The sequence below is a fragment of the Centrocercus urophasianus genome, unplaced genomic scaffold, assembly GCF_019232065.1.
Source record: "Centrocercus urophasianus isolate 14NV4802_14NV808 unplaced genomic scaffold, USGS_Curo_1.0 seq_25, whole genome shotgun sequence".
NCBI classification, from domain to species: domain Eukaryota; kingdom Metazoa; phylum Chordata; class Aves; order Galliformes; family Phasianidae; genus Centrocercus; species Centrocercus urophasianus.
In genome coordinates, this window is record NW_024884811.1 from 4,537,533 (window position 1) to 4,562,261 (window position 24,729).

A 24,729-nucleotide genomic window follows, 5' to 3' on the forward strand; every position below is an offset into this window, starting at 1 on the left:
AATGTGCAGTAGTTCCATTTGCCAGCTGGCACGTTTTCAAGTGAATCTTGATTGAGCCATTACATTATACAAACAGGAAAAAACACTAAAGATTTTAACAAAAAGAAATCCACTATGAGAGCAAAAATCATACCGTGTTTTAGATTACTTGAATATTCACTAAAAAGAGATCTTTTGGTTTGTTTGATAGTGAACAGTGAAAGAATCAATAGGAAGACCTGTTTGTTTCAATGCTAAGTGGCGAAGCAAACAGCAGCAAATGATCACTGCAGTTTCTACATTGTTTGTGTAAATTTCAAAATAGTGAGGCATAAACATAAAATTGTCAATTTTGGCTGTAAGTAAAGAAAGGGACAGTAAATAGTAAAGTAAAACCTACCACAAAACTAGAGGCTTCACTTCTTTTTTCTCTATTGTTTTCCAAAACTACACTTACTGAACTACATGAGTTTTTAAGAAAACTGAGGGTGTCTTTATGGTCCTGTATCTTTAACTACTTTGCTGAGAAGAAATGCAACCACAGCCCAATAAAATTATGAATACTGTTTATCATTCCCTAGACTCCTCCTTGTAGTCTTCATTTAAATTTCTAAATTAACCTTACTGATTCTTAACTTCACAACATAGGAAGAATTATCTTGAAGATAACTCCTAGTTATATATGAAAACGTATCTCTTTAGTCATATGGAATAAGGCCTACGTGTTCAGAGCACTTATCAGGCCCTACAGAGCTGAAGAAAATGTTTACGCTAGAATAAAACTTGGTAGGAAAAAAGGTTGAAGAGAAATCTAAACACAGCACGAAGTCAGCAGAAGGCATAGAGTAAAACAATAAGACGTGAGGGAAGGTATAGTTTCATTACAAGGAAAGTACCAAACAAGTCTAGAAAGATCGAAATCGCAAACATACAAGAGCACTGATTTTACAACAAAAACAACAAAAAAACATAAATCCTCTCAAGCCACGCTGCAGACCAAACTTTCATGCTCATTAATTTAGTTAATACCATTTAGGTGTATACCTATATTGTAACTATCAGTGCACACTAATAAAATAGAGAACAAGAACTTGCAAAGAGATCTCACATAGCACAGTTCTCTGCATAAGACACCCAGCTGCAGACCCTCCTAGGTTTCATTTCAACCACTTTCTAGTGATCATTTTATAAGATACCAGCTGCAAAAGCGATAGACAGAATATGAAAAAGTTGAATGGATTTCTCACTTTTTAAAAAGCAGTTAATGGCTTCAACATTTGATTTTTTGAAATCTGAGTCTTTAATGTATGCAACATTTTATGCCTATAAGGAACAGTTGTGTGAACTAAAGAGAGAACCCTGGAAAAAATTCATCACTGCCCTGTGATCTCCTTGATCTAGGCCCAATTTCCTTGCATTTGAATCATTAAATTCCACTCCTGGCAGTTTAAAACTTCACTGAAGTCAAGACAAGTTCCATTAGATAAGAGATAATAGATTCTCCTGTCTGAGTTTGTTTGAAAAGCACATGTAACTGATTGTAAAATAACTACTGTTAAAAGCAGGGTATGCTGTGATTATTTGGAAAAAAAGCATCTCATAAACAAAAAATAAATTTGTCCTTTTAATTCCAAAATACTCTGGACTTCCAGCTCAGATGTTGTTGGCTTTATTCCACAATGTACTGAAAAAACATTGGTGAAAAAATTCAACCAGGACCCCATGAACAAAGATTGGATTTTTTCCACATGGAATAAGTATTGGTATCATTTTCCATATGGCTTTGCTTACTTTCAGTTCTAAATATGAGAACATTGTAAACGGAAACAGGCACAGAAAAGTTATCAAATCCTGTTAGAGACAAAACCTGGATGCAAATGCAACATCATAAGGGAAGAAGGCTTGGACTTAAATTGAAATTCCAAAGCAGTTGATAAACTTAAAATAAATCATTGCGTTTTTATCAAAATTTGAGTTCTGCTTTTCAAGTTTGCTTTTTGGGGGCTGTTGGTTGATTGTTTTGGTTTTGTTTTTTTTTCTCCTCAGCCTGTCCGCATAAAATGCATTTTGACAGCCCTGATGTGTGAAGCATGGGCAAATGACTGATTTTTAACAGGCAGCTTCCCACTGCCAACCAAACAAGAACATCTATTTCCCTGAAATCCAGCCAAGCAGCTGTATTTCAGAGAGGTTCCATTTCACTCCTAGTTTGGAAACAAAGAAAACTGTCTTATTATCTATTATTTGCATTTGCCTAAATTAACAGACCTCTGCTTCTCAGGTGCAACATGCCAGTGGAATATTTTAAGCTAGAAATGTGCAAAAAATCATGTTACATCAAAGTAACAGGAAAAATGAGTTCTGGTTTCAACGTGCTTGCCAACTGACAGTTCGTGCCTTCTGCAACCTATAACAATTTATAGACTGACCAGAAAGCCACCTGCTGCTCAGGACATATGAATTCGGTAGATTACTCATAGTAAGGATTCTGTTCTGATAGATACCCAGTGACCTCAGTAGCAAGTAAAATGCCTCCAATTTTACTGCACCACTCTGTATTTATAACACTGTTTTTGCTTCAATAGGAGCATCCTCCATTTCTACTGATAATTCTTGAGAATTGTTTTAGTCATATATAAAAAAGCCATAAGAGGACAGCTTTCCTTACAGTTTGAGTTTCCTCCTTCATCCATCTTCTGTAATTACAAATGACACCGAGGAACAACACAAAGGCCAGATGTCTCTGCACTCAGCTTGTTAGACATTGTATCAGCACTGTATCGACTGTATCGAAAATATTACTGAAACTATATAATCAAATGAACTTACCAGTAGAGAAAACAAGAACAGTGTTATTCCAAAGACCATATCTTTTCAGAGCATCAGTAAGATTTCCTACAGCTTCATCCAAAAGAGACACCATTCCTGCATAATGGCGCCTCTTTTCATCTTTAATGGAGGAATATGGTTTCATGTACTCTTCAGAAACCTCAAGGGGTTCATGGACAGACTGAAAAGCAAGGTAGAGAAAGAGGGGCTGGGGTGGAAGGGAGAGAATGTGAATTAGTTTAACACAAAGCACTACATGCAAAAAAAAATGCTTTAATTCATTAACATGCACAGGAACTTATTCTAGACTTCTAATTGTAGTGTTTGGTAAAATCACAGAAAACACTATTCTTGGAGCTACTGAAATAACCTTGAAAGACAATACAGCTTAGTTATAGCCAGCACAGGTTCACAAGAGGATGGACATGTGTAACTCATTTAATTTCCTTTTATGACAAGGTTATCAATCTTTTTGGCCAGTGGAAGTCAGTAGACCTGGTCATTCTGGAGTTCAGCAAAGCTTTCAATACTGTTTCTCACAGTACCCTTCTGGACAAAATGTCCAGCATGCAGCCAGCCAAAAACAGAATATGATGGATGAACAATGGCTGATGGGTCACACTCGAGGATTGCAGTAAGTGAGGTTACATCAGGCTAGCAGCCCGTCACTAAGGGGATGCTGCAGAGCTCCATTTTAGGGGCCAGTTCTCTTCAGTGTTTTTATAAATGATTTGAATGCAGGATTTGAATTCATGCTAAGTAAATTAAGAGGACCTTTGGTAAAAGACCTATCTAAAGGCGTAAGAAAACATCATCTGTACCTTCTCTTCATAACACAGTTATGAGTTTTTTCTCTGAAAATTCTTCCACTAAGCTTTCTACTCTCTTTTTAGGAGAGCAACACGCTAGAACATTTTTATAAATTCACTGCTCCTATTATTAAAAATAAAATGGAGAAGGCTAGTAGGCTAGGGTCGTGCAAACCAAATTCATTTGGACAGGGAGAAAAGATGAGTTTTATCAGTGCTACTTCTCACATTTAGCATTTAGTTCTCTGTGTAACCTTCTAAAAAGCCTAGATAAACCTCTGCATTAATATATATATATAATTTTTTTTAAATAAACATTCTTTAGTGCGAGTAAGAACTGCTGACTGTACCTTCTCAGTTTTGTGATTGGCTATAAGATCTACAGCTCTTTCTGTAAATAAATTCGTGGAGTACATGTTTTTAAACCCAGTTGCGACTTCTTCTCCATCACGGAAGTCCAGAGCACAGCGTGTTACATTTTTTGCTTTGATGAGCACACAGTGATCATGAGAATAATAATCCTCACTCCCCAGAAGATAACCTAGAAAGGATGACAAATGAAGAGGCCCATATAACATCACAGAAGCAGACACATGGGAAAAAGAGCCAAATAAAAATGTCAAAACTTTAGAGCCTTAGGGATGAGAAACTCATCCAACTTTTAATAATCTGCAGTGACAGCCCGTGATAGGACTAAATAGCTCAACACTTAACAGACAGACTTTTCATCACTACTACAGACAGTAATTTCACTGCACAGAAAATCGTCTGAATGCAGTTCAGTAACATTTATGTTCAAACCTTTGATACATGTTATAAAACAATACACTGTTAGTGAAATAAGTGACTTATCCAAGTAATAGCATGGATTTATATCTGGAACAACACTTTTTCATGTAAGACTTTTCTCTCTATTACAAAGTTTGGACTACTTTATCTTAGCACTTGTTTTTTTGTAGGCTTTTTGTTTGTTTGTTTGCCTTTTCGGTTGTTATTTGGTGATTTTTTTTTCTTAAATTTATTTAAAAAAACAAACAAAAATGAAGTGTTTCTTCAACTATAAAGACATTTTTTATCCACTGCTGCCCCTAACTGGTGAAAAGAGGATATTACAATAACCAAAAGAAAAAAATCGAGAGGTACAAATTTGCTCCCACCAAGAACTATACTGTTAAGCACTGAGTGCCTTACTTTCTATAGATCAGAAACAAAACTCTTTAAAATCATTCAAATCTTATAATTATTGCTTCTAGAATTAGATTTCATATGTATATTTCAATATCCTAGGAAAAAAAAAAAAGGCCGAATCTGCAAAATTATATTCTGAAATTCTGCAAAACCAAACTAAAGCTGAGGATAAAACTTCAAAATGGAAGAACTGTACTTGAATCTTATTCAGCAGCTTCAAGTATTATTAGTCATGCAAAAAAGATAAGTAGAGAAAGAAGAAAGAGATATCAAAGTACAAAACACTCCCTACATTTTTAGGTCAAAAAAGGGCTTTTCTTCTAAAGCATAAATAGTAATTTTGTGTGCCTCCCTCAATTTATTCAAACTAAAAATTTCATTTTTCTATTTTGAGTGTCCACTGGGGGAGACACTATCAAGACTCTTGCTGCAGAATGAAAAGCCTCTAACTGCAATCAAAACCTAGTGGAATTAAATGAACATAGTTCGGTATCAAACCACCACATTCTCTGAAAAAGAATTCCCTTAGTGTCATGCTGGGCACTCAGTGAGCATACTTAGAGGCAACACTGGCCCAGTATTAAATCCTGCTCATTCCTATGGTGAGATTTCACAATGAGTGTAAGCCTATATCTACATCTGTGCTGTCAAAAAGAACACAAGCTCATAGAAAAGATGGGAGGAGAAGGCCAACATGGGAAAAGGCATAAACATTTAAGCAATGATCCATCATACTGTGATCTCTATTTATTAGCTTCATTCAGTTGTGAAGCCATAGTCTCAAACTCTCCTGAGAGTCAAGAGACAAAACTGTTCTGTGTGAAGAGCACGGACTTCAGAAAGCATAGATGAAGTTTATCTTAATTTCCCAACTGTAAAACTGGGCAGTAGCAATTAATAGTGACAAAGTTATTTTCAAGATGATGTGATGTAATGGATTTTTCCACTCAATGAAAGTTTTTAAAATCCAACCTAGTGGATGTTAACAACTTTGTATTCAGTCTCAGGTGACATGGGGTGCATTAGTGATAGCCCAATCCAAATAATACTAAGAATATTTGTGCAAAGGTATGGAACGTCCTGTCAATACTTGGAAAAACTTTCTGAGAGGAAAAATATGTAGTACATAGTTACAAATTGCTTTGTAACATAAACATATTTGGACAATCCAATTCTGGCATTTTGCTTGTTTGTTTTTTTAAATCTAGGTGGCTGACTTCCTATCTTTAAAATTCCTGTAACATTTTGACTGTCATTTCATAAACGTTCTTGCACTACATTCCTTTCCAGAGGAAATGGAAAATCAGTGATATTCTATTCACAAAGCACAAAGTATGGTATGATGCCTACTTATTTCCCTTTTAAATGTATCAGCTTACTGTAAATTTAATATTATTTTCAGAACAAAATATGTCTATTGTTTATGGCCCCCCGCCGGGATTTTGGCCGGGATGGTGGGGTGAGGGACAGGTCTAGAAAATGAAACTAGTCACTACACCTAAAGTCTTCTAACCATCACATTTAAATGCAGTTCTTTAAAAATAAACACTTCCTTTAGAGGGACTCAATAATTATGGCATTTTCTTCAATAAATAGTGAGGTTTGGACATACATTTAATACACCAGTGCATTTTAAACAGTTACACTTTGCAAATAAGCTTACACAAACATTCATTTACTTATGCATTAACAGTAAATCTGTCCTTAGAAGAATCAAACATTCTTGCATCATTTTTAACACCACATTTACTGCACAGATTAAATCTACCCATTACCAAAGTAAGTATCAAATCCTCTGCGGGTTGGAAGGCATTCCTTCCTGTACATCCCTAAATGCCACTTCCCCACCATGTGAGTAACATATCCTGCATCTTTAAGCAGCTCTGGGAGGAGTTTCTCATCAAGTGGTAGACAGCTGGGCTGGCACGGCCAAATTATTTGGTGTTGTAAACCTGTGTGGATCTAGCAAGGAAAGGAAAGAAGAAAGATTACTTACAGTGCAATGACACATGTATGTAGGCTGTATATCAGGCCCCAAAATAATAAATACTATGAAGCAGGCTAGCATCAGTTTTTATGGCCTGTTTTGAGGGAGTTCAGGAACCCAAAGATGGAGGATATGGAGGAAGACAATGAAATAGCATTGTTGGTGTTAAGAAGAGGACCTTCTCAAGTGGAAATCAAGTACAAAAATGTAATTAAAAAAAAAAAAAAAAAAAAAAGCGCCTTTTGGGCTTCCACTGGAAAACCTATCAATTAACAACTACCCAACTACCACTACAGTCTTTCTGTTAGACCTCTAACTATCCATGTTTTTAAACTTAACAAGTGGTGAATTGTGTATCTCTTCACAAAAGTATGACCAGTAATGAAGTAATGATAGTCTGATTAGTACATCATGTTCAAGGCAAGAAACCTCTTCCATGACTACATACTATAAGCTAAATTTTGTTAATTCCCTTATCTTTGACAACATAGACAGTGGGATCAAGTTTACCTTCAGCCAGTTTGCTGATGACATCAAACTGAATGTTGCAGGTGAAATGAGGAAGGGATGCCATACAGATTGACCTGGACAAGCTTGAACAGTGGACCCATGAGAACCTAATGAGTTTCCATTGTGCCAAGCACAAGGCATTGCTCTTGGGTTGAGGAAATCCTAGATATGTATACAGACTGAGAGAAAAACTCATTGGGAGCAGTCCTGCAGAGAAGGACTTGGGGGCTCTGGTGCACAAAAAGCTGGACATGAGCCAGCAGTGTTCACTTGCAGCCCAGATGTCCAATAATACCCTGAGCTGCATTAAAAGAGAGTTGGCCAACAGGGAGAGAAAGGTGATCTTTTACTCTGCCCTCATCAGGCCCCATCTGAAATAAATGGGTCCAGATCTTGAGCCCCTAGTAGAGAAGTGACACAGAGCTGTTGGAGCAGGTCTAGAAGAGGGCCACAAAGATGATCAGAGGGCTGGAGCACCTTTCCATGAGGAAAGGTTGAGGGAGTTGGGCTCATTTAGCTTGGAGAAGAAAATGCTCTACGGAGACCTCACTGCAGCCTTCCAGTACCCTAGAGAAGCAGATAAACAGGAGCTGGACCGACTTTTTACACAGACCAACAGCGACAGGACAGGTGGCTTTAAACTAGAAAAGTAGAAGTTGTATTAGATGTTATGGAGAAATTTTTCATGGAGAGGGTGGTAGTTGATGGAATGGACTGCCCAAAAAAGCCATGGCTGCCCCATCCCTGGAGTTGTCCAAGGCCAGGCTGGTGGGGCATTGGGGAGCCTGATCTAGTGGGTTTCATCTCTGTCCACAGCAAGTGGGTTGGAACTGGGTGGACTTTAAGGTCCCTTCCAAATCAAGCTATTCTGTGATTTCCCACCAAAAACCAAACCAAACCAAACCAAACCATAAAAAAACTTAAACCTAGGATAGAAAACACATTATGCATGCTTCTTTCTGGCTCAGACTCTGAGACAACACCATACCCAACCATAACACTCCAAATTCTTACTATTTTTGTGATTGGTTAAGAGAGGACTTGCAGAATCTTGTGAAGGCCCCACAACAAAATCCTACACTGTAACACCCTTCTGAAAAGTTGCATAACAAACACATGTGCACAAGCTGTGGAGAAATCAAGAGTTAGCTGCCTTGCTTAAGGAGGTCTTGGGTCCCCCGTCCAACCACGAACATGATCATCATGCAGAGGGAGAAGCACAGCTGGTACAGCATGCACGTGGCACATGATACCAGACACATTCTGCCTGGCAACAGCTCCTCGCCCAACTGGAAGAGGCCATCATATGGCATAAGAGGCACTGCCAACCCGAAAGCCAGTGGCATATGCCCCACCACATCCACCACCAGTCCAGAAGAACAAGGAGCAGAACAGACTCAAGGACATCATGGGATCTGCAGTAGTGGCTTGCTTTTCTTTCCTTTCCTCTTTTTTTTTTTTTTTTCCTCTCTCTCCTTTTCTTGTCTTTTTCCTCTCTTGCTTGCCTGTCTTTTAATAAATAAAGGCACATTCTTGTTTGATCAACACACTATTTTGAGTGTTAATTTGGATAGGTTGGGATCAACATAATGAACCATAAGCCTCTCTGGCTTGCAACACACACACATACAACTTTAAATATCTTATTTATATTAATAGTAATAGCCACTGTCAAAGCACAAAATCAAGACTGAATTCCAAGTATTTCCAATTTCTACTTTTAAGATCGGAAACAGTGATTTCCCACTGACGCTGACCCATATCTAAATAAGCATATTAAGAATAAAAATGGGCTCCAGAAATGGTCAATATGATGAAAATGGGAAATTTACAATGAAAAATATAGAGTTGATTAAAAAAAAGAAGAAGAAGAAGAAGAAGAAGAAGAAGAAGAATATATTACATCTTCTTATGCCTTATTACTCACTTTTAATGTTTGGAAATACAGCAAGTGTTGCTTGCAAAGGGTAAGTCCCATCTAGTGCAGTTGCTCTGAGACAAGAGACAACATCCAGAATGACAAAGAGACATTTATTTTCATTCTGAATGGTTTCCCCTGGTAAATCACTATGATTAACATTAGAGGACTTCTTTAGAGAAGGAAGATGTTCTGCATAAGCACTTAACCCTCTATCACTTCCTCCATTTTGACCTTCCCAAATTCTTCTTTCTCCTGTCTTTGCCAAAGTTGCAATAAAAAATAAGAGGAAAAGGGAAAAAAAAAAAAGTAAAAAAAAAAGTACAGTAGAGCATGAAGACCAACTCTTACACTCATGCAACAGAAAAAAACCAAAAGTAGATCATGATCATACTACAGGGAAGTGAGACAGCCAGGTTAAGGCTAAATCAAAGGACACACAAATGTAGTGCCGAGGACATCACATGAAGGAGGATGTGTAGGTAAGAAAGCATTTAAACACTGAGTTAGAAAAATAAATTACACACACAATTACAGAATTGCAGGGGTTGGAAGCGACTTCTGCAGATCATGGAATCTGACCTGCTGCTAAAGCAGGTTCCCTAGGGTAGGTGGCACAGGAAAGCGTCCAGGTGTGTTCTGATTATCTCCAAAGGAGATTCACAACCAATCTGGGCAGCAGGTTCCAGTGCTCTGTCACCCTCAAGTAAAGTTTTCCTCTCATTCGCATGGAACTTCCTGTGTTTCAGTTTGTGCCCCTTGTCCTGTCTGTGGGCATCATGAAAAAGAGCCTGACCCCATATTCTCGACTGTCAGACTTTAGATATTTACAAGCATTGATAAGATCCCTTCTCAGACTGCCTTCTGCAGAACAGAAGGCAGAACAGTCCCACATCTCTCAGCCTTCCTTCATCCTGCCCCAGGCCCTTCATCATCACTGCGGCACTCGCTGGCCTGTGTAAAAGTTCCTTCCCGTCTTCACCTGGTAGACCAGAGCTGGGTACAGACCTCACGAACGAAGCACATGACGCTGATGCGGCTGGATGTCGAACCACATGCCCCCCCAGTTCTGCAGTTCATAGCAAGACAGAGGTCTGCGACAGGGACCTTTTTCACCACACGCTGCCACCACTTCGGATTTTCCAAAGCACGGCTTTCTCACCCCGTTTGGTTTTACAATCAAAAAGCGAAACGGTGACGGGTTTGTTTCCACCAAGCGACACGAATAAGCCCCGCTTCCACGCTTGCAGGCTGCTCGCGTTACAAACAGCGGCGCACCAGACATCCCCGCCGCTCCCTACCTGGTAGCGGCCGCTGAGCAGCTGGCTGCGGGACGGCGTGCACAGCGGCTGCGTGTAGTAGCGCTCCAGCCGCACACCGCCCGCCCCCAGCGCGTCCAGCCGCGGCGTCCGGATGGCCGAGCCATGCCAGCCCACGTCGCCCCAGCCCAGGTCGTCGGCCAGCACCAGCACCAGGTGCGGGGGGGACCGCGCCGCCGCCGGCCGCGGCAGGCACCACAGCACGCACCACAGCACGCACAACCGCTCCATCCCCGGCCGGCAACCAGGAACTGAGCCGCCGGCGAGCCGCCCCGTTCGTACCCGGGGCCCGCCTCGGGGATGGGCCACGGCCGGGGGTGGGAGCGCCCGCTACGGGGAGCGCTGTGCGGGCGGGGGGGTTCTGTCGCTTCTGCCTGCGGACGCCAGGCCGAGGCAGGTGACTGGGTTCTCCCAACACGGTGTGCCGTGCGAGTTACGAAGGTTGGGCCCCGCCACCCCGTGCGGCAGCCCTGGGGGTGACGGTGCCTGAGCCGGGGGTCGGCTGGCTGTGTGCGATGGCAAGCGCCAGCAGGACAAAGTGCGCGGCCTGCATGCAGTCCTGCTCTGCTGCCGCTGGCATCCCTTCCCCTGCCCATTCCTGCTCCGAAGCCGTGAGTGGCAATGGGTTTTGTGCTTCGTTTGGCTCATGTGGCCGAGAGGCCTGGTCCTGGCTCTGCTTCTGAAATTTCCCTTGTGGCAGTTACAGTGTAGGAAGGAAGTGAAGCAACCCAGAAGCAGAACTAACAGCTGTGTCAGCAGAGCTGTTTCTTCAAACAGCAATCTTCTAAGGCAATATTGTAAATGACCATTAGCCTAACACTCAGACTGGGAAAGAACAGCAGGAGCTGTCAGCTGAATTTTGTACATCCATGGTCCACAAAAATATCTCTGTATTGAGTTAAAAAGCAGCCATATGTTTCATATTTACCTGGAATGGTACGTACGTACATTCCCGAAATTATGCAGCCGTTTGGTTTCTGTCAGTTTATAAAAGGCCAATGAGTACACCAAACTCCTATCTACTTTCTTTTTTCTTCATAAATCTCTGTGGAAAGCAGGTTCCTGTTCCTCTGAATGAAGTCTAGTGGATAAGCCTATGAAATTAGCAGATATTATAGAAATCCCAAAGGATTCCCTGCTAACTTGAAAACAACTGCACTGACAGGTGTGCTTTTCTACAATGATCAATAATAAACTGATTTATATTCCAGAGAGAAGTTCATTTAGCCTTAATTTTTTAACTCTTAAACATACACAGTATCATCTCAGTGATTCCCAGATGTATTTTTCAGACCATTAGTAGTTCTGATACCCGTCTAAACAAATGATACTCTTTTCCCAGCTTCTAGGTATTTCTCCAGACTTTCTGATGGAAGCAGTGGAATGTGTCACAGAGGCATTCCAAAGAAAATGATAGAAGGAGAGACTGGAACTTCAATCAGTACACAAGAGATGAAAATCCATAGTGAAAGAAAGCAGAGAAGCAGGTAAGGACGGTACTAATAAGAAGATTATGACAGGTAATGCAAAGTGCCCAGGAAGTCCAAGCAAGAAGAATCTGATATGAAGAAACAGAAAGAAAGCAGAATATGAGAGGAAAGAAATGCATTAAAAGAAAAATATGATTTTGCTGTTAATTTTTTCTCTCATAAAAGATAAATAAATGAGTATCATTAAGGTAGCTTGACATTGGTTCTGTTATACCTGGATCTGTAAGTTCCATTTCTTTACAGTAATTATTGCTGTCTTTATATAATTTTATTCTGCATATCATACCATGTTTATTTTTTCCCTGGGTGAATTTCTGGAACTGAACTCTGATGTATGGAAGGTTCTGGAAGAGGGGTGTCTGTATATTTTGTTCACCTCAGCTTTAGGACTAGGGTGAATAGTAAGGAAATTGCAGAATTAAGATAATCAATTTTTTTGTTGCTGTTGGAAAGAAGCTTATTAGCCCCAATTCAAAATATGACACTGATACTGGAACAAGAAGCAGTAAGACTTTCCTAGAGTAACTTTTCCCTGAAGTAAATTCCAGGATTCCTGACAAAGCTGATATGTGACTATGAGTTATATTTCATTCGTTCAGATTTTATTCATACTGTTTCTAAGTCTGGAATGTCTAACTTGCCTTATTTTTAGTCCAGATCCTATTAGTAGTCACAGTTGTCTCACAAAAAAACCCTGTGGTTTTTGCTAATTCATATGTCTCCATTCTAGTTAAAATCCCATTCAAATGTCATCACATTCTTACGGAAATTATTCTTGATCATTCAAAATAACTTTGAAAACCCACAGTGTTTGTGAAACAGAGATATGTTTTCAAAGGTAAAATGTTGTTCAAGCTGAATTCATCTCCCCTTGTAGAGAGTTGTCAAGATTTTTTTTCTGTTGTCCTGCTAAACCAGGATGATATTTAAACTGGTTGCCTGATCTGCCAGAGCTGAAGTATTTTAAACTACCTGAAACACACACAGCAGGTACTGTGCAGTCACAGTCTGAACACTGCTATCTTTTTTTTTTTCCTCCTGTTTTTCTTGGTGCTAAGCTTATTACTATCTTGAGAACTAGGACCATGTGCACCTAATGAAGTTCAACAAAACAAAGTGCAAGATGTGTACAGACTGAGAGAACTCGCTGAGCGCAGTCCTGCTAAGAAAGACTTGAAGATCCTGACTGATAAAAACCGTATGAAATAATTCTGCTGCAAGAGTGCCCTTGCAGCCCGGAAGGCTGGGTTGCATCAAAACAGGGTGGCCAGCAGGGAGAGAGAGGGGATTGTTCCTCTTTCCTCTGCCCTTGTGAGACCCCACCTTCATTACTGCATCCTGGCCTGGGCCCCCAGCGTAAGAATCAGAGTCACAGAATTGTAGGGGTCGAAAGGGACCTCTAGAAATCATTGAGTGTAACACCAAAGAAAGATATGGCACTGTTGGAGGGGATCCAGATGAAGGCCACAAAGGTGATTGAAGGGCTGGAGCACCTCTCCTATGAAGGACGGCAGCAGGAGCTGGGCTTGTTCAACCCAGAGAGGGTTTTGGGGAGACTTCACTACAGCTTTCCAGTAATTAAAGGAAGCTTATAAGCAGGAGAGAAACAGGTCTTTTACATCGAGATTTAGATTAGATATTAGGAGGAAATTATCTACTCACAAGTTAGTGAGACACTGGCACAAGCTGCCCAGAGAAGCTGTGGGTGGATCCATAGAGACGTTTAAAGCCAAGGTTGGATGTGGCCCTGGGCCCTGATCTAATGGCAATCCCTCCCATGGCAGGGGATTGGAAATGAATCTTCCAACACAAGCCACTCTATGATTGTTACTATTTTAGTAATTTGGATTCCCAAACAGGCAATATAATATATGTCAGAGAGTATTCTCTTGAATCAAAGAAAAAATCCTGGAAATGACCTGTGTTCAAGTCCCCTTAATCAATTCGTTTTTCCCTGCAAGCCTTGATCTTTGGAGATGGGTGAGCATTCTTTTCTTGTTTGTCCCTTTGGCCACTTCACCCTTGTATCACCTTTCTACATGCTAATCTTTCCGAATGTAACAGAGCAGTAATAAAGCAGCTAGGCAAACTAGAAAGCCCCGCCAGACAGCACTTACAACACTTAGACATGTTTGCTTAAAACTACTTGAGATACCTCTACTGTGGATTACACTGTAAAATAGAAAGCAAGGTCATTCTTTAGACAGAAAGGAGTGCAGCAGTCTCTCAGACACACTTTTTGTCTTATTTGCGGCTAGTGATGATCATGGTTTTACAGGATGATTTTAGTCTTACAAGTCAGCAGCAGTAAAGAGACTTAATTTTGTTTTGCTTTGTCTATATGCAGCATTCTGCAATTTTTGTCTGCTTCCCTGTATCTTGAAACTAAATTAAATTTAACTGGACAAGGCTCAAGCTTGGTGAGACCCGAGAACAATAGCTGTTCCTGAGCAGCCCACATCAGAATTTGGGTTTCTTCTCTAGTCAAGATTTGAAACTGAAAATTAGTGTAAGTAATTTACATGACAGTTAATCTAAATTAAAGCACCTTCTTGAATGCCTTACTGAATAAAGATAAAATTTTTCAGCAGTCCAGTGTTATGACTATCTATAAAATGAGACAATATAATGTATATGAGGAGAAGTTAGTTGCTGGGAGGTTACAGCTGGAAATGTGCTATAAGTCCATGAGAAGTAGAGTTTCTGAGCTCAGTTTGGAATTGAAGGAACTGTATCTGTGATTGATCATCTTTTGCTCAGGTTACAGAAAGTCTGCACCTTCTGCCATCAGACTGATGTGGTTGACCTGTTAACGAATAGCACATTTTTTCTTCCAAACTGGAAAGAGTTACAAGCCTGATTTTTAACTTCCAGTTAGAAATGTGGATGGAATAAGTGAAGCAGCATTCTGTATAACAGAGCTACTTAGGAGAATACATGTGACAGCCTGCCTCAGAATTACTGTTATTGTACAATCCCAGGCATCAAGTCTGGTGAATCTGCATATTCACTGTTTGCATATTAAAATTCAAAACTATGTTCCTAAGAATTGTTCTCTCTTCCTTCACATTTTAAATAGAACACTATGACACTGTGCTGTATTTTAGCTTTCTTAATTTTTCACAGAAACACTGTGGCGAAATGCCTTTTTAAAAACAATGTCGCCTTTACAAAAAGTATCACCTTTGATAGGTTCAACGAAGCAGAATCACTTACAAAAGCAAAATAGAAGATTATTTCAGAATGGATTTTTCACCCAAGGCAGTACCACATGCAAACTTCCAAATCTTTTCTCTTGATCTTCTTTGATAAAAAAAAATTTGGAACAGCACAATGTAATGTCAGTGTGGAATAAATCTTTTAATAGGTGTAAATGTTCACTGCTCAAACTGTGTTTCTCCTTGTATATTCTATTTATACATTTCCTTCTTTGAGAAAGATTTAGATAAAGTAATTGGGGAAAAAAAATCATTTTGAGTATTATTTATAGTCATATGAACTTCAAAAATGTTTGTGTGTAGCCTAAAAATGAGTGCTAGAGATCATGTAACATTTCAATTCAAAATAACTGATGAGCATATTATGGAATTCAGAAATGTGTTTTAATAATTCAGTGTATTCCCACTATTTACATTATCCCAATCCTACTTATTTGGCTTATCAAATATAAGAACCTCATCTCCTGTGGATTACAATTTTTTCACTGTCAGTACTTCTGTCTAACAACATATGGTTCTAATTACTCCTTAGTCTACAATTAACAGGAAAAGGAGGAACAGAAGATCTTCAGTGGCATGCCTGGCTACACATTCAGACCAGTGAGTGCTTGAGACAGTATTTTAACTTCCTTTCAGAGACTGAGCAATAACATGTACATGTTATCTACCAGCTAATCTGTATGAAATAATGATGAACATTTCCTGTAACTGTTGCATTAAGAAGATTTTGATCATTTCTGCCAGAGTGATACATTGAGGGGGGGAGAAAAAAAAAGCAATTCAGTTTGCCTTTAATACTGTCTTTATTACTTTGTAATGATTTATGGGATAGATTTCCATTCTTTAGAGAGCATTTCTGTGCAGAACAGTGATATTATTTTATTGATAAGTTTGTTAACTCATAACCGGTTATAAGGATAAGCTACTTTACCCCAAGGACAGGCAAAGGAGGAACTATGAGTTTCCAGTTGAAGTAAGAATTTGCTATTAGTCAATACTAAGAGCAACTTCTTCCTCTATCTGAATTCAGATCTGCCAGCCAGCATCTGAGCAAGCTGAATCAAACCCAGCCACTTTCTGCTCTCAGCTGTTACTGAGAATAGTGGAAACATACTGGTCCATCAGCTGTGCTCGGATCTCTGAAATGAACAGCGCATACAAGGAAGCAAGGGGGCAATGCCATCAAATTTCTCAGTGAAGAATGGCAATGAGATTCTTACGTTCAGTAATTAAGAAACCTGAGTAGTTTAATTCTCTTAATTGCATGATATAAAAAGGACTGCACAATATACTGCACCATTTCCTGTGTTCTCATCTGTGTTTATATTTTGGGACTTTGACCCTTTCTCTGAAGGCGTGTTCTTGTTGGCTCAGTCAGCACCAGTGGCTCTTGTATAATAGTTGCTGAATAATTTTTTCCTAGAAGTTCAACTTCCAACTTCTGTCCAACTTTGCTGAGCTCTATGGGAACATATGCAAAAGCCAGACTCTGCTTAGCACTATAGCTGAAACTTCCAGATGTGGTATTGCCAATAACCTGGGGGAAAAAAAAAATCCTTAATGCATATATTCAACATCCATGGAGTTTGTTTGTTGGTTGGATTTTTGTTTGTTTGTTTTTTAAGATATACACCTCAGATACTAATTTTTGATTGTATATTTCATATGCGAAGTAAATTTCAAGTGCATCGTGCTGTTCATAACATTATCTGTGAATGGCATCACCTTAAGCTGGTAACTTTTTGCTCCCTGAAAAAGAGTTTATTCCTGTTGCTTTCAGTTCAGTTTTTACCAGGAACAAACACTACACACACACGTAGATACACAATTTTTATATGTATATATATAATTGATACACAATGATTTAATTGCTACTAAGTATTTCAATACATAATCTGAGCTGAAGTGTGAATGCCTAAGCTTCACTGTTGTTTATTTTTCTTTTAAGCAAGTAACAGAAATTATCTTAGAACAATTATGAACTTGCAAAATGACTTAGTGGTTAATTCAATAAATGGATGACTATACTTCAGTCTTTTCTATTCCTGTTTCTGTGACAGTACTCCATACATAAACAATGCTGCTTCCTACCTGAAGGTTAGAAAATGGCGTCGTGGCTTACAATTCTTCTGTGCCAGCAGAACAAAGATATTATATTCACACTTGAAACATGAAGTTAGGTACTGTTTGTGAATTAACTTTAGCTTCTTGTAACATGATTTATTGTCATTACCTTGCCATTATGCCACACACTTTCATTTCCCTCAGGATCAACATCATCTGTTTCCAAGGTGAGATATACTAGTCGTCGTTTGAGTCCCTTTTCTTTAATTTGCTTCAGTGTTTTCTTTCCTGTAAAGTCTGCTGGCTGAGAAAATAGAAGATAATATGATATTCAGGTTGCTCAGGTTCTACAAGAAGCGATAAAAACATTTATATTTTTTTATTGGTTTTCCTAGCACTTAAGTATTCTGTATGAAATACAGATTAAATCAGTTTGTTGACAGACATTATACTTTGTATCTCAATGTTTTTATATTTGTACATTTCATCTTGGTAATTTTATTCAGCATATTAATTTTACTAGATCCCAGTCTTTCAGTGTCTGTAATTCCAACATATGTGTAGGAATGCATATAGCAAGCTGGATGTTACAGGACCATCTGCCCGGTTAAAACTGTGAGTCAGACAGTTAAGTTTCATTCCAGTTTCAATTTAAAAAAATGGTAATACGAATCCCTAAAGTTCTGGCCTCCCTCTGTAGACACACATCCTTTTTGATGGCATCAGCAACTACTACTGTTACCTGTTAAAATTCCATTTTGATGCCTCCATGCCAGGGTGCAAATCTGGCAGATTACTCCATATTCTTGTTTTAACTTACATATGAGTGAAAAACTCATATCTACCATTTTAAGAGATAACAAAGCATGTTAGCTACAGAATAATGGTTCCACTTGGAGTTTCCTTTTTCAGCTTGCCTCGTAAAATACATGCAGATCTTCACCTTTTTAGAAGCAGACTGCATAAATGCATGGCAAGTACTGAGGGAGCTATCTGTAAATCTCTGAATAATAAAGGATATGTAAGTATATATTGTATGCAGCTATGTTGAGCTGGCTGAGATAGCTTGATTCCATGGCCAGGATCGCTGATAACAGCTTATTTTGCCTACAATTAGCTGTAACCCTGACTTTTCTCACACAACTGTTTAAGTCTTAGATGTAAATCAGACAGCTTCCTTGCTTGATTAGCTGGGAATTAATTGGAAAGACAAGCCATAGAAAGAGCTGTTAGAGACTTCATGCTGCTGGACAGAATGTCTCAAGTGTCAAGAGGGCACTTTTCAACACTGCTGATAGCCTGGCTGAAATGTGTCTACATCAATGTACATAGCATGGGAAACAAGCAAGAGTTGGAAGCCACAGCCTAATTAGAAAACTATGACCTAATTGCAATCACAGAAAGATGGTGGGATGATTCACTTCCCACAGTGCACAGAGGGCTGGAAACTTTTCAGAAGAGAGAGGCAGGGAAGGAGGGACAAGGAAATTGCTCTCTATGTAATGAGGAGGGTAGAGTGCAGTGAGCTGTGTCTGAGAAACAGCCATGATCAGTTTGAGAGATTGTGGGTGAAAATTAGGGACTGGACTAATAAAGGATATCTGATGTCAGGATCTGGTACAGGCCACTTGAGCTTGATATTGATGAGGCCTTCCTGCTTCAACTACAAGAAGTATTGCACTCATAGGTTCTCATCTTGATGGGGGATTTTAAACTACTGGGATGTCTTTGAAGGCAACATGACAAACTCTGTTGAGGATAACATCCTGGTCAGGTACTGGACAGATCAGCCAGGGGGTGAAGCATTACTGGACCAGGTGCTCACCAACACAGAGGAGCTTATTGAAGAGATTAATATTGGAGGTACTTTGGGCTGCATGCTCTGGTAGAGTTTGTGATCTTGAGGGAGACAACCCTAGCAGAAAGTAAAGTCAGGATCCTGAGCTCTAGGAGAACAAACCTCAGGCTGTTTAAGGAATTACTAGATGAGGTTCCCTGGGAAGCTATCCTTAGGGACAAAGGACTGGAGCAGAGCTGGCAGCTCTTGAAGGATGCCCTTCTGAGAGCACAAGAGTCTCTGTCCCTGAGTACAGCAAAACAAGCAGAGGAGGCAGGAAGCCATCAGGGCTGAGCAAGGACCTGCTGTTCAAACTGAGAGATAAGAAGGACATATGCAAGCAGCAGAAGCAGGGATGGGTGGCCTGAGAAGGATACAAGGTTGCTGTCTGGACATGCAGAAATGGTATCAGAAAAGTCAAGGCATAGATGTAATTGCACTTGATAAGGGATGTGAAAAATAATAAGGGATTCTACAGGTACACTAAACAAGCAAAGGAGAGTCTACTGCCTCTGATAAATGAGAAGGGAAAACTAGCTTCAACAAAAAAGGATGAAAGGTGAAGTACACAACAAGTTTTTTGTCTCAGTCTTTACTGGCAGTCAGGCTTTTTGTGCCTCTCACATCTCTGAACCTCTAACCCCTTAACCTCTAGATGAATGCTGTGGGAGCACACTTCAATTTTAAGAAAAGAGCAAGTCCTAGACTGCTTCACAAAATGGAATGTATGTAGGTCTATGGGGCCTGATGACTTCATCCCAGGGTCCTGAATAAATTGGCTGATGCAGTTGCCAAATCACTCTCCATCATGTTTGAAAAGTCATGGCTGTCAGGTTAAGTCTCCAGTGGCTGGAGAAAGGAAACATCACTCCTGTTTTTAAGAAAGGAGGAACTACAGGCTAGTAAGCCTTACCTCTGTATCTTGAAAGATCATGGAATGAGTCCTCCTGGAAACTTTCTTAAGGCACATATGAGACAAGATGTGATCCAAGAGAGCCAGCAAGGCTTCAGCAAGGGCCAATCATGCCTGTCCAGTCTAGTAACCTTGTACAGTGAAGTGATGGCACCAATGGACAAAGGAAGGGGAGCTGATGTCATCTACCAGGATTTGTGCAAGACTTTTGATGTGGTCCAACATCCTTATATTTAAATTGGAGAGATAAGTGATCAAAGGATGGACTACTTTGTAGATAAATAACTTGTTGAAAAGCTACAGCCAGAAGGTCTCAGTCAATTATTCTATGTCGAGGTGGAGGCCAGTCATGAGTGATGTCCCCCACGGGCTTGTCTTAGAATGGATGCTCTTTAGCATTTTTATCAATGACATAGATGATGGGTTTGGATGCCTCCTCAGCAAGTTTGTGGATGACACCAAACTGACTGATGCATTTGATATGACAGAAGGAAGGAATGCCATCTAAAGGATACTGGACAAGCTTGAGAAGTTGGCCTCCATGAACCAGATGAGGTTCAACAGAGCCAAAAGCAATGTTTTGCGCTTGCATAAGGACTATCCCAGACTAGAAGAAACTGAAAGCAAGACTTGAGAGTTCTGACAGATGAAAAGCTTGGCATGAACCAGCAGTGGTGCCTGCAGTCCAGTAGGCCAACAGTATCCTGGGCTGCATCAAAGGAAGGGTGGCCAGCACGGAAAACTGTTGCTTCCAGTATTTAAAGGAAGCTTATAAACAGGAGTGAAATCAAATTTTTAAACAAGTAGACAGTGACAAAACAAGGGAGAATGGCTTTAAACTAAAAAAGGGGAGAGTTAGATTAAACGTCAGGGAAAATTTTCACTCAGAGTGTGGTGAGGCAGTGAAAGCCATTTTAAGACATATGGTCCTAGGTCACTGTGACAATTCTTGTGCATCTGAAGCAGAATTTCTAGTCATTTGATGAGTGCTAAAGAGAAAAGGAATTAAATAATGTTGAAAATGTCAATATACTATTTCTGGTACTGTTCTTTAATTTCTGTAAAGAATTATAGCACATAGACCCTAGCAGTTATTTGAAATACTCTTGTATATGTAATTGAGTGCTCTGCATATAGAGCGACATTCGAAATGCCAAGTTCTGAAGTTCTGCTCCTTGTGAGTCAGCACTGAATCATTATTTTGTAGTAATACTAGCCAGGATTACAAGCAAAATGTGTTGTACTCAGAATACATTACTGCACAACGTGTTCTTATTTCTGAACGTCTTATTCAGGTTCACATATGTCTATCTGTAGGCTTAGAAGAAACTACTAAAGCACTGATGACTTTTGAAAGATTGGATTGTGCAAGCAATGGAGAAAAGCAGTGGATGTCAAGAACTGGCTAAGGATCAGTTAGTCTGAAAATCAGTGTGGACCAGCTGAGGATAAAGGCAGATGTTATACATAAGCATCATGAACATTCCACTTTGAAGTGCAGCATGAAATACTGTCCAGATCAGACAAAGGACTGGAAGAACTGATTTTAGAACTCTCAGGATGCTGCTAGAAAAGCATAAAGCAATGACCTCAAATCAGACAATAGCTAGCAAATGAGTGGTTCTTTGTCACTCTTCATAGAATTGCTTTTGTGTTACCTAGGAATATTTGTAAAAGGAATCATCTACAACTAGAAACACAAATAAGATAGTATACTTGAGCACATTACACAGAGTAAAACACTTTGCATGAGACAAATATCTGGGAAGCAGACATTCTACAGGTGAGCTTAATACTGAATCAACTTCTCCCCCACCCCCAACATGCCAATGTAGCATACGGTATTTAGTCTCAGGGAATGTAATTGCTGGAACTAAACACAAGAACTCAAACAAAATGGCATGTGCCCTAGGCTTCCAACTGCCGACCAAGAAGTTAGGTCTCCCCTCAGTCTTACCTCAATTTACCAACACAATATGGATGTTTCTGATTAAGACACCTTAACTTGACACTACGGATGTCTTTAAATTCCTATATGTAGGTCTCTTAGCAAATTCTGAGTGGTAATAGGCAGTACTCTCTCCAAACTAGTTTCCAGCAGTATTCTTTTACTGTGCCCACTCCCTTCACTGAGTCACCCTCAATTTTCCAGAAAAAAAACAACTGTAGCCTGTGACTTTGGGAAAGCATTATCACACTGCACTGACACAGCTAGTGCTGTACAGCAGAGGTTTTTTTTTGTTTTTTGTTTTTTTAAATGGAGTATTCAGATACATGTGAGTGCATAAATAGAGAAGTGAAAGCCCTTAAAACATGTATCATTTTCATTGGTGTGTGTGTCTGTTTGTGTATTATTGTTTTTTTAAATTCAAAATTTTCAGTGAATTATTGCCCCTGTAAGTTTCTTTTTTTACAAATGGGTGAACAGTTCCATAAAAGTGAATGCATCAATCATAATGAGAACCTTGAGTAAGACCTGGGAGCACATAATACCACTCTAATGGGTCACTTCAAGATTAGCTGTATAGATGGTTGTTAATTCCTGTTAATCTACTAATTACTGTAACCTTAAGGTTGACGGCAAAAAAACCCTTGACTTCCATGGAAACCATTACGGAAATATCCAAGCAGTTTGCGGGTTCTTTAATCTACACAGTTCCGGGTTGTTCTTTGCCTGTTCTTTATGAATAGAAAATTAAATTCTTGCCAAATTAATTTCACCGGCACCAGACCTTCAGCCACCTGGAATATATCGCTATATTTTGTACGCTAACTGGAGATGGATTTGGCAGCTTTTCTACAATGGATTAGTTGTTTGCTGATTTATATTCCTTAATAGTTAATTTTTTTTTTTTTTAATTATTAGAATTCTGGCCTGGAAAAAAAACCTAAAGGTAACTTAGAATTCAAACTCTGCAAAATACACACAAATATACACACATATGCACACATACATGCAGCATTCAAGAATGAATATATGTATCACAGAATCACAGAATTGCAGGGGTTGGAAGAGCCCTCCCGAGATCATCAAGTCTGCGAAAGGGGGTCTGCACAGGAAAGCATTCAGGTGAAGTATTTGAAGTATTTCCAAAGAAAGATACTTCCACAATCTGGGCAACTGGTTCCAGTGCTCTGTCACACTCACAGGTAAAGAAATTTGTCCTCAGGTTCATTTGGAACTTCCTCTGTTCCATCTGGTGCCCATTGTCCCTTGCCCTGTCACTGGGCACTGTTGAAAATAGCCTGGCTCCATCCATTCCCACACTTAAGAAATTTATAAGCATTAATACAGTGGAAAGTGATTAATTCAAATTAATACTATCTATTCTTGGTAACTCCTTCCTGTTTCCTGGAGAAAATCAGTAAGTTGAATTTCTATTTCTTTTAGGTCATTGCATTAAATATAATATCAAATATAATGCAAGGTGAAATCCATTCAACAAGCACAACTTACTAACAGGACATTCTGCAAAAGAAAAAAAAAGAAAAAAAAAAAGGAAAAAAAAGAAACAAAGGGAAATATTAAATAATTCCAATCTCAAACAAATGTCAAATTTGTATTTGTTCTTATTGTCTCTTCATTTAAAAAAAAAACAACAAAGACGACATGAAATGGAGTAACAGTACAATGTTTCATTAATTAATGATTCTCATTAAACAAAGCCTAAAATACAGAGGAGTTTCCATTGTCTTAATATGTGCTCCCAAAACATGAAGCTGGAGCAGAACTAATATTTTTCACAGTAAGTAAAAAGACAGAATCAGGATAAGGACAACAGTATTTGGCTTCACATTCTTTAGTTTGAGTGCATTGCAAAAAAAGAAGAGTTTAGCTCTTTATATACTGTTTGTGAAGAAAAGTTATATCACAACAACAAATCAGTTACAATTTTCAAATAGCATACAGCTTAAGGGAGGCCATATCTAATCTACTAATATATCATGCATTTTCCCTTGCCATTCTCTCCATCAGGCTTTCATCTTGTGTCAGTTACTGCGTGTTTGTTAGTACAAAATAAGAGCACTTAAAAAAACATTAACCAGTGAGGCGATTTTAGGCACTGTGACATACCCTGAAAAGTTTTACTCACTGTATTTCAAACGTGCTTGGTTTTCATTCTAAGGCTTATGGATCTTAATTCTGATTCTTCAGTAAGTTGCTTAAGAAAAGCAAATACAAACTGTGTACAAAACTAAATTTTCTTTTTTAAGTTCTGTGGCTTAGTGGCACAAAGTCTGGGTTTCCTGGAAGAAAACTGTCATATCCCTTCAAGAATAACAGGCAGCAAAGATATGCAAATCTCTTTTAATAATCAAATGTAATTTATTTGAAATTGTACTTATGCATGTGGGCGTACAGCTGAATTATGTACACAAAGGCATCCAACTGAGTCAGGCAGCAGCAACAGATGCTGCAATCTGCTATAACCATGGTACTACAACACAGTTGGAGACAGCATCAATGCAATATTTTGCAAATAATTATTTTTACTTGAATGCTCTTGAATAATTTCAGGGCTCTGCTCCAAATGGTACCAGAGAGCGATAGCTGAAGATCATTTTCCTCCACAGGTAGCAAATATTTGATTAATTTATTTTCCAGCAGCAAACCAAAGCTGCAGTTTATACTGCATGAAATAATTTTCTAAAGCATATATCACCTGT

General features: G+C 39.2%; 2 protein-coding genes and 1 long non-coding RNA gene across 6 annotated transcripts in view; 1 reads left to right on the forward strand and 2 right to left on the reverse strand.

Moving 5' to 3' along the window:
- Positions 1 to 10,770, reverse strand: part of ARSB (arylsulfatase B) — a 64,394-nt gene extending 53,624 nt beyond the window's left edge. The window contains exons 1-4 of one of the 2 annotated variants that reach the window (XM_042825605.1): positions 10,522 to 10,770; positions 6,581 to 6,767; positions 3,968 to 4,158; positions 2,809 to 3,016 (exon numbers count right to left, since the gene is read on the reverse strand). In XM_042825605.1, coding sequence (XP_042681539.1) covers positions 2,809 to 3,016; positions 3,968 to 4,158; positions 6,581 to 6,767; positions 10,522 to 10,770 — 835 coding nt within the window. Of the gene's footprint in view, positions 1 to 2,808; positions 3,017 to 3,967; positions 4,159 to 6,580; positions 6,768 to 10,228; positions 10,413 to 10,521 lie in introns of those variants that run through there. The other variant, XM_042825607.1, reaches the window with a different exon arrangement.
- LOC122163981 lies at positions 10,623 to 17,844 on the forward strand. Of its 3 annotated transcripts, XR_006170090.1 has the most exons (4): positions 10,623 to 10,695; positions 11,882 to 12,026; positions 14,377 to 14,538; positions 15,780 to 17,844. It is a non-coding gene; the product is annotated as an uncharacterized LOC122163981 (long non-coding RNA). The 3 variants fall into 3 exon arrangements; XR_006170091.1 differs by lacking the exon at positions 14,377 to 14,538 and having other exon boundaries at positions 14,790 to 17,844; XR_006170089.1 differs by lacking the exon at positions 14,377 to 14,538.
- DMGDH (dimethylglycine dehydrogenase) overlaps positions 16,032 to 24,729 on the reverse strand; it is a 47,756-nt gene continuing 39,058 nt past the window's right edge. Inside the window, exons 15-16 of the mRNA XM_042825604.1 lie at positions 17,481 to 17,615; positions 16,032 to 16,784 (exon numbers count right to left, since the gene is read on the reverse strand). Of these exons, the coding sequence (XP_042681538.1) occupies positions 16,569 to 16,784; positions 17,481 to 17,615 (351 nt within the window). The 3' untranslated portion in view covers positions 16,032 to 16,568. The remainder of the gene's footprint in view (positions 16,785 to 17,480; positions 17,616 to 24,729) is intronic.